Source organism: Notolepis coatsorum (genome assembly GCF_963971535.1).
Source record: "Notolepis coatsorum genome assembly, chromosome: 8".
Taxonomy (NCBI): Eukaryota; Metazoa; Chordata; class Actinopteri; order Aulopiformes; family Paralepididae; genus Notolepis; species Notolepis coatsorum.
The window spans coordinates 78,513,133-78,528,380 of record NC_140172.1 but is presented as its reverse complement, the minus strand read 5'-3'; the positions used below and the strand labels follow the sequence as shown (position 1 = coordinate 78,528,380).

General features: G+C 43.6%; 1 protein-coding gene across 1 annotated transcript in view; it reads right to left on the bottom strand.

Annotated features, from left to right (window-relative positions):
• The window catches only part of LOC311233494 (glutamate receptor 1-like), a gene marked incomplete at both ends in the record, with an annotated part of 411,656 nt that overhangs the window by 187,235 nt on the left and 209,173 nt on the right, over positions 1 to 15,248 (bottom strand). Inside the window, one exon of the mRNA XM_084320461.1 lies at positions 7,365 to 7,517. Within this exon, the coding sequence (XP_084176587.1) occupies positions 7,365 to 7,517 (153 nt within the window). The remainder of the gene's footprint in view (positions 1 to 7,364; positions 7,518 to 15,248) is intronic.

The window sequence follows — 15,248 nt, the reverse complement described above, 5'->3', positions numbered from 1 at the left end:
GGGTGAAACACTTCATGAACCAATGGTCACCTGTCTAATTGAGGGAGAGGACATCCAACTAATGGTGGATACGGGAGCTACAGTTTCTGTCCTTAACAGTCTCAGGGGTAAAGTCCCACCGCTGTCCTCTCATACTCTCAGAACGGTTGGATTTTCGGGTAAAGCAGATGAACAGAAATATACTACCCCATTGGTCACACGAATAGGCAGTCAAACCCTAAATCACTCATTCCTCCACGCGCCACAGTGCCCAGTCAATCTAATGGGCAGAGACCTCCTAGTTAAGTTAGGAGCTGTCATTTTCTGTACTTCTGATGGTATCATTTTGCGACTCCCGGGAAGTCATAACAACGCTCCCATCACTCGCCACTATGGACAAAGGATATTAATGTTAGGAACAATTGACACCCAACAGGAAATCACTCAGGTCTATTGGAGTAGGCTGCTTACTACTGAGGTTGACACGCCTGAAATACAGAGACATTATATGATGTGGAAACCGTGGATAAATACCCTAGGGGCGTATAGGCCCCCGTCAGATCCCCTACACTCGACATACAACTATCTTAGGAGGACTGATGAGGAGTATCAACAGGCCTGGGAGCAAGACAAAGAAGGCCACACTGAGACAATACAGACATCTGACATTATTGTGGGTCCCCAAGGGGTCGCTGCATATTCACATCTGACCCCAGAACAACAAACATGGTACACTTTAGACGCAGACGCCACACCCCATGTCACCCTAGCGATTGCAGTGGGGTATGAAGCTAGGTCCCTGGGCCTTATGATGAAAGAGGCCCTCACCTGTGAGTGGATACCCACTGCATTCCCCAAGGTCTTCACAAACCCCGTAAACAACACCACATCCCCATGGAACACACCTATCCTACCAGTACCCAAGGCAGGGGACAAGGGGTGGAGAATGGTCCATGACTTAAGAGAGGTCAACAACGCAACAACGACAGAAAACGTTCCTGTACCTGACCCCTATGTGGCGCTACAGAACATCAATCCATCACACACCCACTTCACAGTCATTGATCTAGCAAATGCATTTTTCTGCTTACCGCTCGACCCAAAAGTACAAGATATGTTTGCCTTTACCTATGGAGGCAGTCAACTCACCTATAACAGGCTACCACAGGGCTATAAGGACAGCCCTGGGCTATTCAATCAGGCCCTAAAGAGGGACCTGGACACCTTACAGCTTCCTGAATGGGTCAATTTGATCATGTATGTAGACGATTTAATCCTGGCCTCGCCTACGGCTGAGGCCTGTTTGAAAGCCACCACTGACCTACTGACACTACTCGCCGAGGTAGGATACAAAGTGAAGCGAGAAAAGACACAAATAGCGAGAAAGACTGTCACCTTCTTAGGACGACTCATCTCAGCTAACAGCCTGACGTTGACTTCATCACAGAGAACATCTATACTCTCACACGGTAAACCGAAGACAGTGCAACAGATGTTGGCCTTCTTGGGCCTCACTGGGTACAGTAGGACTTACGTGCCAGACTATGTGACTCTAACTCAACCACTCAGAGACATGATTGCTGAAGCAGGGAATAGAAACCTCACAGCAGAACTGGAATGGACAAGGGAGGGCGAGGAGGCCTTCACTCAGACCAAGCAGGCGCTGGCACAAGCTGCGCATTTGTGCACACCAGACTATACACAACCATTCTACCTTGATGTTTCTGAAGTAGGAGGGGTAGTGAATGGTGTCTTGTATCAGAAACAAAGGGGAGAGAGGAGGGTGATGACATACCACAGCTCAAAGCTCGACAACATAGAGCTAGGTCAGACGGGATGCGCCAGACACCTGGCTGCACTGGCCAGAGCTATTGAAAAGACAGCTCATGTAGTCATGTGTCACGCCCTGAAGGTGAACACCACACACGGAGTAGTTGCATTTTTGAGCTCTAAAGCTTTTGCATTCTCACCTGTCAGAAAGATCAGGATTTCAGAGTCCCTTACACAGCCACACATTAGCTACGAGACCGGAAAAGCTAACATGGCTTCAGGATTAGCCTCTGATGATCATGAGCCACATGACTGCAGCTATATAGCAGAGCGTGATTTAAAGATCAGGTCAGATCTGCGGGAGGAACCGATACCAGAGCCAGATATGGTTCTCTTTTGTGATGGGTGCTGCTACAGGGGTGAGAATGGGAATATTGCTTCTTATGCCGTGGTAGAACAGAGAGACTCTAAAAATGTGACTATGGAGTCTGCCATCATTCCTCAGCCAGCGTCTGCTCAACTGGCTGAAATAATAGCATTGACAAGAGCATTGGAACTGGCACGGGGTCAGAGGGCAAACATCTTCACTGACTCTGCATATGGCCACATGGCTGTGCACGTAGATGGCCCACAATGGATTAGGCGGGGGTTTATTACCTCTCAAGGCACACCAATAAAACATGCAAAAGCACTTAGGGATCTCTTGGCAGCAGTCCTCCTTCCCAGAGTTCAGACACATTTATTGCTAAGGGGAATGATGCAGCAGATAAGGCAGCAAAACTTGTGGCAGGGTACAAAGGTCAGATGATGTGTTTACGTGAGGCAGAGGAGCTGGAGTTGACAGAGGATTCAATCAGGGAGCTGCAGCAACAGGCTGGTCCATATGAACAGAACCAGTGGCTGAGAAAGGGAGCTACATGTGTTGATGGGATTTGGAGAGCACATGATGGCCGCCTAGTGGCACCAGCTAAACTGTGTCAACTGATCATAAAGCAGGCACATGGCCCCACCCATGTGGGCAGACTGAGAACTACTAAAGAGGCAGAGACGCATTGGTGGCACCCATATTTTAAAGAGATAGTGGAGAACTTCATTGCAGACTGCCACACCTGCAACGCCTTTAATGTAAAGAGGACCTACAAGTGTCCTATGGGTAGGTTCCCTGTCCCAGATGCGCCTTTTAAAGAAATCTCCATAGACTTCACAGATATGGGAGCTGAGAATGTTGTACGTGGATATAGGTACATTTTGGTTGCAGTGGACAGGTTCACCCGATGGGTAGAAGCCATCCCCTGTAGGAAAGAGGATGCGGCCACAGTTGTTAAGTGGCTAAGAAACGAGTTTGTCCCCCGTCATGGGCACCCGACCTTGGTCCGAAGTGACAATGGAAGTCATTTCACCAGTCACAAACTGGCAATAGTGGAAAAACAGCTAGGCATAGGACACAAATTTGGGGCTGTTTATCATCCGGCCTCACAGGGCCTTGTAGAACGAGCAAACCAAACTTTGAAGAGGAAAATTACCAAGGCCTGTCATGGGACTAAGATGAAGTGGGTGGATGCACTTCCCCTTGTGCTAATGTCCATGAGATCTTCCCAGAGTGGGAGAACTCACCTTTCTCCCCATGAACTAATGACAGGTAGACCAATGCCAGGCCCACCCAGAGAGGGGGGTATTGGTCCAGCGTTGAACATATGGGACATTGAGGTGGAAGACTATATTAGGGCTCTCACTAAAATCACTCGAGTCTTGTCTTCACAGGTCCAGAACGCAGAGCCAGCCGAGGAGACACCGGAACAGACTCCTGTTAAACCTGGTGACTGGGTAAGGGTCAAAGTGCACAAGCGAAAGTGGACTGACCCTAGGTGGAAAGAGCCTGCCCTGGTAGTGGAAGCTACCTCACACGCTCTGAAGGTAAAAAGTAAAACAGGAGCTAATTGGCACCACCTCACACATTGTGTACCTGCACAGGAACCCTCTCGTAAACTTGAAGAGGTTAGACATGATTTGGCCGTGCTGGAACAAAAGAGTAATGAGAATCTGGCTACCTGATCTATTAGAATCAGCAATATCAGATGACATTCTGTCTGATATAGGACAGAACACGCTCGACGACATCCTTAATATAACATCCCCTTCTTCTCACCAAATACAACACCAGAACACAGTTGACAACGTTACTAAAGGACGCCATATCTCTGAGTACAACAGGAGACTTGTCAAAGATGCGCTACGCCAGGACGGATGTCTGGTGGTATTGCGGTACAGACATACTCTACTCCATTCTCACCGATAGATGGTCAGGTGTATGTGCCCCTGTTCAGCTGGTTTTGCCCTTTTATGCTATCCCCTATACTGCTGAGGAATTAAAGAACACAGCGGCAGGGGAGAGGGTACTCCGCCCCAGCCCTCGCCGTAGCAGGCGTAGGGCCCCTAAAGGCTCCTTTGACGATAGCGTTTATCTTGATTCCATAGGCGTACCAAGGGGGGTCCCCGACGAGTTCAAGGCCAGGAACACAGTGGCCGCAGGGTTTGAATCTATTTTTGTTTGGCCCACAATTAATAAGAACGTAGATTGGTTGAACTACGTGTTCTACAATCAGCAGCGATTTATAAATTACACAAGGGAGGCTTATGTCCTTTGCTGTTGCCGGTTCTGTTCTTGTCTTGGTAGGATGTTGTTGCATCCCCTGTCTCCGTTCATTGACCAACCGGCTAAATACTACTGCACTTTCCAAGGAGAATGATTCCTCCTTCTTTCCGCTGTTAAAGGGAGACGGCGAGCCAGATGGGCACTCGCTGAGGTTGGCGGAGGACGATCGCGGGAGCTACGTTTCTCTGTATCCTACACCAGGGGCACTAGATGCCCATGAAAATCTCCCTGATTCTGTGCATGCTCATGTAAATCTCCCTAATTCTATGCAAAGTCCCTTCAAATCTGCCACTCTCCCGTATGTCTCAGACCGTATGCCCCGTGTACAGACCGTATACCCCACCGTATACCCCCCCCCCCTGCTGTCCCCTCTGCCCCATTCCCTCCGTTCTCTACTCCAGCCCCTCCTCCCAATGTCCCCTCTGCCCCATTCCCTCTGTTCTCTACTCCAGCCCCTCCTCCCAATGTCCCCTCTGCCCCATTCCCTCCGTTCTCTACTCCAGCCCCTCCTCCCAATGTCCCCTCTGCCCCATTCCCTCCGTTCTCTACTCCAGCCCCTCCTCCCAATGTCCCCTCTGCTTCGTTCCCTCTTTACTCTCTGACTGTACAGGACGAGGAGGACTGAGAGGCCTCTGGGCTGTCCGTTGCCACGTGTTACCAGATAGTGATATCCAGATATGGGAGGAAGCTATGCCTAGTCTCTCCTCACCAGATAACACAGACTCTCCTGTGCCTGATACCAGAGAAGAAGCCTCATATTATAGGACTCTAACCTGTTCTGTCTCCTACTCTACCCTCTCTCTCATCTCTCTCTACCACACCAAATTCTCTCTCTCCTCTGGGCCCCCAAATTTATGTGGTCACACTCCACAAGCCCAACTAGGTTACGTGCAAGTCTGATGTATTAGTGTTGGTCATCCCATACAAACCAGAGAAGAAGCCTCATATTATAGGACTCTAACCTGTTCTGTCTCCTACTCTACACTCTCTCTCATCTCTCTCTACCGCACCAAATTCTCTCTCTCCTCTGGGCCCCCAAATTTATGTGGTCACACTCCACAAGCCCAACTAGGTTACGTACAAGTCTGATGTATTAGTGTTAGTCATCCCATACGTTGAACATTGTGATTAGAAATATGTCCAGAGATGTGCTGAGATCCATCACGGACATCGGACGGCGGTGGAGTTTCATTTTTTGTATTTTTCTGTTTTTTAAGGGGCCTTTTGACGCCCAACACCCTGATTTGGGTTGTTTTTATTATACACTGTTATGTTATGTTTGACTACTCACAGTGAGTCTGATGTGCTGTGAGCTGCGCCGTTACCATAATAGCGGGACTATGGGACGATGTGTGCCTTTTATCCTCCAATTATGTCATAGTATTAAGCAAGTTATTATTCAAGTGTGTTCTTTAATAGGCCGTACTTTCTAGGCTGTGGATTGTCTCGGGAGGTTTTTGGCCACATGCAGAGGACTCTGTTTGATGTGACAGGTGGGGAGGTTGATGATTGTGCCATTTCTCTACCATCTCTTGTGCTTTTTACGGTGTGGATTGGGTCGGCCGGTGTGTTTTTTTTGTTGTTTGGTTGTTTGTTGATGATTTTGCATAAGGTCCCCCTTCTATTTAATTTTTTCCCTACCTAAAGGTAGGGAAGGGGGGACTGTTGAAATATGACATGTATAATCATGAAAGTTATAGCAGAGACATTCTACATGTATAATCATGTAGTTTTATAGCAGAAGATATTCTCCCATTATTACAATATGCAAAACCTAGTTCCCTTGGGTTCTCTCTCTCTGGCACAGCCAGACCACTCACAGATCCTTATCAGTGACCATAAAAACTCACACACACACGTTGCAATATCCTCATCTTCCCTAAGACACAAAGACACATTCATTCCCCCAAGACACAACGCTGGAACATATAGCCTTAACTCAACTAATTTGACACGAAATGCCACAAATTATGACTTGACTAGGATTACCCCGCGATTAGAAGACGGGGCCAGGTAGAGTTTAAGTACCAATGATAAGACACAGACACATATAAATCTCTTTCCCTCCCTTTCAGAACAGACCCCCACTTTAACTCACACACACCCAAAACACATCCCCCACACACACACACACACTCACACACACACACACACAAACACATCCCACACAAACACACACACACACACACCAACACACACACACACACACACACACACACACACACACACGCACGCACACACACCAATTATATGATGTGCCATGGAGAGAGGAGATAAGGGAACGGAGGAAGGGGAGGACTTCACCTTTTTTTTCATTTGGGAGCACACACTTTGGCCGGCCGGTCAGATCACTCTGTGTTCAAGAACTAGTATTTTGTTTATTTCACCTATTATACCTTATTCACTTTTATACCTTGTTCATTCATTTTTATATAATAAACTACCTCAAAAGTGTTTCATTCTTTACTTCTTTTTTAAATCTTATTACCGATCGGGTTTCAAAGTCTGCAAACTCGACAGAATCGAGCCGCTCACACATGCGCACACGCACACGCATGCGCACAGAGCGATCTCTCTCTCCCTCTCTCTCTCGCTCGCTCGTTCTCTCTCTCGCTCTCTCTCGTATGTATCACGCTGTGTGGGTGACTGTCACTCAAAGCGCATTGCTAGTATGGGCGGAGCCCAGCCAAAATCAGCTTGAAATCTTGAATGCAGAAAATGCTGCTCGAAAGTACTTGATTAGAAATACAAAACAATGATTTTAAGATAGACTCACAGAAATTGTGTAAAATTGCCCAAATAGTGAAAGAAATAGTAAGATAGATAGATCCCCTTTAATGTCTGAAGGAGTCGACTAAAGGCTTCTTGTCCTCTGTGAAAGCATGCAATTGGTCCTCTGATGGATACAGAGGACGACTATTCAACTAGTCAGGGTCAGCCCTAACTGTGTACGTGTCCATACCTTCAGCCTCCGGCGTGGCAGTTTGAGGTCTTTGCTGTCGAAGTCGAGCCACTCCTGACCGATCCCCTCTGCAGCAGGGTCAGAGGTCAGATGGAAGCCTGTCACGTTGCCCCCGAGCTGCTGGAACTGTGTCAAGTTCAGGTCCATGAACCCCTACACACACACACACACGCACACACAGACACAGACACACACACACACACACACACACACACACACACACACACACACACACACACACACACACACACACACACACACACACACACACACACACACACACACACACTCACACACGCACACGCACACACACATACAGGTGGATAGTAAAACATTTTTGTCAGGTGAAAAGCTGTCCCTGTTTCAGAAAATACTCAATCTAAAAGCAGACTATTTGTGCCAATATAAATATAATGTATAATATGATAATATAAAGGTTTGTTAGGGGTTGGTTTAAGGTGAGGGTTAACCAGTTGACCAATTTACCTTTTCTAATATTTTCACTTTCTTACTAAATGAATGTTATTTGTATTAGTCTATATCAGTGGGAACAGACTCCTAATACATATACTGCAGTCAGCCACCAGGGGACAATATAGATTTTGTCTTAACATTTGGGGAGCTGCCATGTCGCCCATCAATTAATGTTAAACCTGTACATCTCTGATCATTCATCATGCCAACCTTCAGTAATGTTAAACCTGTAAGTCTCTGATCATTCATTATGTCAACTATCAGTAATGTTAAACCTGTGTTTCAAATGTAGCCAAGAGTAAAGACCCTAATCAGATCACAACAGCAGTTATAGTGTATATTTTCAGCAATAAGTTTGTTTACCAATAGGTTAACCTCTTAAGCCCGGAGCCTATTTTCTGAAAATCCACATAAGAATACATACCTAAGTAAATGGAATATTGCTCCACTTCTACATGGTCATTTGCATATTCTTGGTATCTAGGGACATCTATGGACGTCAGTGAATGTATTCCCAGTGTCAGAAATATTGTGTCTATTACTAGGCTTGCTTAAATTGTGATGAAACAAAGGAGAATATGAATTATGATTTTCTTTGCATCTTTGACAGTGAATAACACCATGCTAATAATGACCAAACATTAAAAACTGCCACTGATCTCGTTCAATACCTTATATTGAAATTCTTTATTCGGAATAACCCCTTGAGATGTAGCAAAAGATCTAAGGAAATTAATAAAGGGAAGTGATTAAACAGAAGGTTTAAGCACCCTCCAACCTAACAAGGCCACTGGCCATGACAACATCCCCTCCAAATTCCTCAGAGACTCAGCAGCCGCCATCACCCCAGTCATCACACACATAATAAACCTCTCCATAAAACAGGGACACGTCCCCAAGGACTTCAAAATTGCGAGAGTAACACCCCTGCACAAAAAGGCAGTAAATTAGGCCCAGGCAACTACCGCCCTGTTTCTATTCTTACCTCCATCTCAAAAGTCATGGAAAAAATTGTATACAAACAGGTCGAAAAATACCTGGCGGAAAAAAATCTAATCTACGAATTCCAATCTGGCTTCAGAACATCTCACTCTACTGACACATGCCTTCTCTATTTAAACTACCACATCAAACAAGAGGTGGACGCGGGCAAATACTGCAGCATGGTCATGCTGGACCTACAAAAGGCCTTCGACACTGTCAATCACACCATTCTGATTGACAAGCTAAAAGCAATTGGTTTTGATAGTCTATCAGTGAGCTGGATGCAATCCTACCTGGAGGGGAGAGAGCAGATGGTGGAGGTAAACAGTACCCTATTCCCCCCCTCACAGTGAGCTGTGGTGTTCCACAAGGAAGCATACTAGGTCAACTACTGTTCCTAATTTATGCAAATGTCATGTCGTCAGCTTGTGACTGCAACTTGTTCCTGTTCGCGGACGACTCAGCCCTGCTGGTCTCTGACAAGAACAAGTTACAGGTTGAAAAAACCCTCAGCTCAGAACTAGGCAAAATCTGCATATGGCTCGCTGATAACAAACTATCATTACACATGGTCAAAACAGAGTCCATTCTCTTCGGTTCAAATAACAAACTCAGCAAGACCGACGGCTTCTCAGTTACAGTGGGTGACAATATTGTCACAAGGAAAGAAGAAATTACCTACCTGGGTTCCATCCTAGAGGAAAATCTTTCTGGTGACAAAATGGCATCCAATGTAATAAAAAAAAGTCAACCAACGAACTCGATTCTTGTACCGAATCTCCTCACTGGTAAACAAGAATACCCTGAAGACTCTGGCAGGAGCACTCATTCAAGGGTACTACGACTATGCTTGCACCTCATGGCATAGGCGCCTACATAATTGAGCAGGCGAAGCGGGTGCTCTACCAGTATTGAACTTGGGGGAGCAAGCTTGTCTCTTTGCTCCCTCACTTTTTGATCATTGATATATCCCCCCCCCCAATATATCAATATTATCTAACCATAACTACGTAATTTCAATCAAATTAATAATACGCAATGACACTTAATAACAAGTTTTTAAGTTTCCAAAGATTGCGAACCCCCCCCCCCCTGCCCCATTATGGTTTGATCCAGTGCCTCCCATCTCCAGCGCGTAGACCTTTTGGCTCACAGCGCTGCAGTCTGGCTGCAGCTAGGCTGAGTGTAAATATCAAAGCGCACAGAGTGTGTCATAATATTGGTGGCAGACCAGGCAGGCAGGCTTTTCCAGTAAGTTGTTCAAATAAAAGGATTATGTTAGACATAAGTTACTATTGAGTGGTAGTAGAACTTCTACGGTTCTACCACGCAATACAATAAAAGTGTTTCACGGTCCCGAATTGCGATCTGGTCATACGGTTTCCTCGAATAAATAATAATAACGTTTCCCTCTCTGGTTGGCGTTAGCTTTAGTGCTAGCCGCTAGCTAACGTTATCTAGATATGTGGTGTGAGCTGGATGACGTTGACTTCATTTGCAAACGTTAACGCTATCTATATGGCAGACGAGCAGGGCCGGATTAACGACGGCCGCGGCCCGTGGGCCTATAGTGACGAGGGGCCTCCATTTTTTTTTTACTTTTTTTTGTTTTACTTTTTTTTTTTTTTTTTTTTTTTTGAGATCGATGTCATGATTGTGCACTGCAGACTCAGGGAGGAGGCAGAGAAGGAGAGAAAGAGACACAAGATTTACAGGTAATGGAAATATATATTTTTTCTCTTTCTTATTAAAACTTGGCCTATTTGAAAGGAGATTGATTTAATAAAAATGAATGAGCGAAAAATCAATATACAGTGTATATACAGTATATATATATTAATATATTATTATTATAGTAATTGGCTATCATACTGCAATATAAACTGAGTTTTATAGTGAAAAGAGCAGCTTTATTGGTCAAGATTGAAGTCAAGTCAAGTCAAGTCAGTTTTATTTGTATAGCACATTTCCAGGCAGCGGCAGCTGACACCAAAGTGCTTCACAAGCAAGTTGATAAAAACAAATTAGTGTGAGGCAAGGTATAAGATTAAAAGAAAGAAAAAAAACATAGCAAAGCAATGAAAGCAACAAAAACAAACAGTATGGTGCAAGATATAGGATTAAAAACATAATAAAGCAATGAAAGTAATAAAAACTGGTAGGACACAGTAAAACAAAGAGGATAGAAGGGCCAGGGGTCTAGTGGTGGCTCTATATTGCAGGAAATTGCACGTACAGGTTCATTAAATTTAAAAAAAAATCTGCCATGGAGGGGGTCGTGCCGGACCCCCTCCAAACCACACCTTGCCTGTCAAAAGAAAAAAAAAAAATTAAAAAAAAAATTAAAGAAGAAAAAAAATCTTGCACCCCCACTTTCAACTATAACTAGGTGGCCATGCCTCATGGTACCAAAGCACCTCAAAGGTGCTAAAAACAAAATTACAAACATCTCAAAACAAACTGGTCAGACTACTGCTTGACCTTACTCCTAGAACCCACCTCACCCCTGCCCACTTTGACAACCCAGGATGGCTTAGAGTAGACGACAGAGTACAGCAACTTGCAATGGGCCTGGTCTACAAGATACACTACACGACCAAGGTACCCATGTACATGTCAAAATACTTCCCAAAGGTCAGTGAATACCACGATCACAACACCAGAGGGAGCTCCACAAATCATGTTAAACCCAGATTCGGCTCAAACAAGGGACTAAACACGTTTCGCAATTATGCCACATCAATGTGGAACGCCCTACCCAAAGCTGTAAAGGAATGTGAATCACTACCCACTTTCAAAGACACTCTAAAAAAACACCTACGGGAGACTTCAATTCGAAACTGGCCCCTGTAAATGTCCTAACACAACCCCCTACAATGTACAGTAAATGACCAAGTATGGTCTTGTAAATATTCCAATGTACAGTTTTGCTTGTACAGTTATACAGTGTCCCCCACCCACCCCTCCTACCCAACCCCCCCCCCCACCCACCCAACCACCTCCAATGTACAGTCCCCCCACCCCACCCGCACCTACCCAACCTCCTCCAATGTACAGTTTCTACGTCAAATGTATATACTCTCTTTTCTGGACTCTTTTCGTATCACAAACAGTACTGTATTTGCAAATCTGGTATGTCATAAATGTATAGATGTAGCAGTACTGTCTATCTGTATGTCATGTATGTCATATATGTTATGATGAAATGAAAATGGGGGACCCTGATGTAAACAAGACGAAAGTCTTTCTCTGGTCTGCATCCCCTTAACAATTGTATGTATTGAGCTGTACTGTACTGTACCCATTCTGCAATCTGTTAATACAATTTTCAATCAATCAATCAATCAATCAATCAATCAATCAATCAATCAATCAATCAATCAATCAATCAGGTTCTGTAGATACAGTACTGAATTATCCCATCCGGACCAATGCAATTTGAAATATTATTATAGAATATAGAATAGCAGGCTTATAAATTACCTTATTATAGCCAATTCACACATTTATATATATATATATATTATCTTTTAAATGCCCGAGTTCAATTTGGATTTAGTATCACCAGGCCTGCATAAGAACAGATAATGAATCTACTGTAAATACAGCAGCTTTTTTATTTTGATCAGGGTGCAACCGTTTTGAAACTAATTTCAGATCTAATTGTTGCTACATGCTAACAATAGGGAAGAGAAACTAACTGCGTTTCAATATTTGTCATAAACGTTACCTTTTGTGGTAGAATTATCCCGAATAATAGCAGTTATTGAAATAATTCATACAGTACTATGAACCTTGAACCCAATAGAATCTTCCAGGAAGTGTTTTGAAAAATTCCAATGCAGAACCAGAAAAAATTGAAGTCTGCTACAAAATGGCTGCAAAAAAACTACAATTCCCATTCCCCCGGTTTTACAAAATGGTCGCCTCTCGCGAAATAACATTGACATTTCGAGGAGGAAAATCTATTTAATGACACTTTAACCTATTGCTAAACTAACATATTGATGATAATATACATTCTAAATGCTGTTGTGACATGGTTATGATGTTTATACTTGAATACGTTTGAAAATAAAAACGCTACTTTTGTAGAACAATGGGGAGCATGTCTATGTTCCCCGGGTCCTTTGTTCCCCGGGTCCTATGTTCCCCGGTAGCGATAGATAGTCGGTTATGCTTAGAGTTTATCTTTAGAGCAGGGCGATAGACCACCAGCCCTGATTCCAAACTCTAACCTTAATCAACTTCGAAAGAGTCGCCAAGCTTAACCAGTTCGAAACAAGGCGGACATTAATAACATTTTCAATCAATCAATCAATCGGGGAACATAGAACCCGGGGAACATAGAGCCCGGGGAACATAGGGATGACCCCGAACAATGTAGAGATATATGATTTATGACACAATGCCATTTCGGGAACGGTACCGGTCCCGTCGGGTGAAAGAGGTTAAAGTGTTATTAGTGAACTATTAGTTTTGGAAATGCATTCATTTAAAAGCGATTATCCACCATTTTGAATCTGCGCCGCAATTCTGTTTGTAGTCATATGAGGAGACGAGACCTTGAGCTTTGAATGAGCGTTGACATTTCGAAAAACTACATTACCCAGCTCATGCCAGCTTCTGTCAAGCAAATTACTTGTGGATGAATTTTAGTTATTTCTCTTCTTTTTCGGGATTATCTACCACAAAACTGAACGTTATTGGCATAGATTAGAATGCAGTTAGTTCTTCTACCTTTCTGTGAACGTTTAGCAAAAATCCACATTGCAAATCGATTCAAAATGGTGGAGCAGTTTCCATTATAAAGAAATAACTGTACTTACAGTAGATTTCATTCACGGTTCTTGCTGCACGCCTGGTGATAATAAATCCAAATGTAAGATTTGGCCCAATCCATAGATGTGTGAGTTGGCTATAATAAGGTCATTTATAGGCCTGATATTCTATATTCTATAATAATATTTCAAATTGCATGTGTCCGGATGGCAGAAGTCAGTACTGTATCTACAAAACATTATGTTTAATCATCTTCCCTTTATTAATTTGCTTAGACTTTTTGTACACGTGATCTCAAGAAGGTGCTGAACGAGCTCAGTGGCAGTTTTTCATGTCTGGTCATTTTTAACATGGCGTTATTCACCGCCAAAGATGCAAAGGAAAATCATAATTTATATTCTTTTTTGTTTCATCACAATTTACTCAAGCCTAGTAACAGACACAATATGTCTGACACGGGTAATACATTCCCTGAGATCCATAGATGTCCATATACAGAGAACATGCAAATGGACCTTGTAGAAGTGGAGCAATCTTCCATTTACTTGGGTATGTATTTTTAGGCGGATTTTCAGACAATAGGGCTAGGGCTTAACAGGTTAACATTTCTAATAAATATGCATGATCAAGTTCAACAATGTGTGCTTTTATTTTGATATTTATTCCATGTTGAAATTACACAATACATTAGTGTGGGGTACCCAAAAAAACGTATAAATAAAATGGGGTCGTGGTATAAAAAAGTTTGAGAACCCCTGGGCCCTGTTTCATGTACGTGGTTCAACTAAGTCGATCAACATGTCCATTATCCAGCTTCAGTTAACCCGATGTTCAAAGCCGGGATTTTCCTGTTTCACAAAGGAGGATTCAGTCTCGTTAACTCAAGCCAGACTTGAGAGTCAGGCTCAAGTCAGGCTAGATGCGCGCTCCCGTTTTAGGTGGAAAGCCAGCACGTATCGATGGCAGAGACCCTGATTCTCAACGGCATTGATTGATTAATTGATTTAAGACTTTATTGACAGATTGCAATAGGCTCAATCGCCTCGCCGACAAGTTAAATGCGTTATCTATAGGCTAATTATAAGTCCCTCATTACCTCAATCAATCAGATTATATTTCTTTAAACTTGCCTGCTGGATTGAATAATCAAATGAGATCTTGCTAGCGAAAATAACTAGTTAACTGTTATACAGAATTACGAGACGGCTTTCTTGCCCATTGATTGATGTATAGTCAATGTTTAACTTATCTCCAATGTGGTCCAACGGGTTGTTCTTTTGACTTCCACACGGACGACCCGGGTTCAAGACCGGGGTCCTTCTTTTTGCAATATAGGAATAATTCAATTTGGTGCACGTTGAGAGCTATATAAAGAATGACATCCTCAATGCATGTAGATTTATAATATTTTAACTTAAAACCAGGCTACTTTGGCGTATAATCATTCATATTATATTCAAAAAAATCATATTGGAAACACCGGGATTTGAACCCCGGTCGCTGGATTGGCAGGCATGAGCACTACCGCTGGGCCACTGGGCCAGATGGGATAAATTCATTGTTTATACATTAATGAACGAGAGACCCGTGTTTAGAATATCCTTTGTTTTGAATGAAGTTTATCTCTTTATCCTCATTCATTAA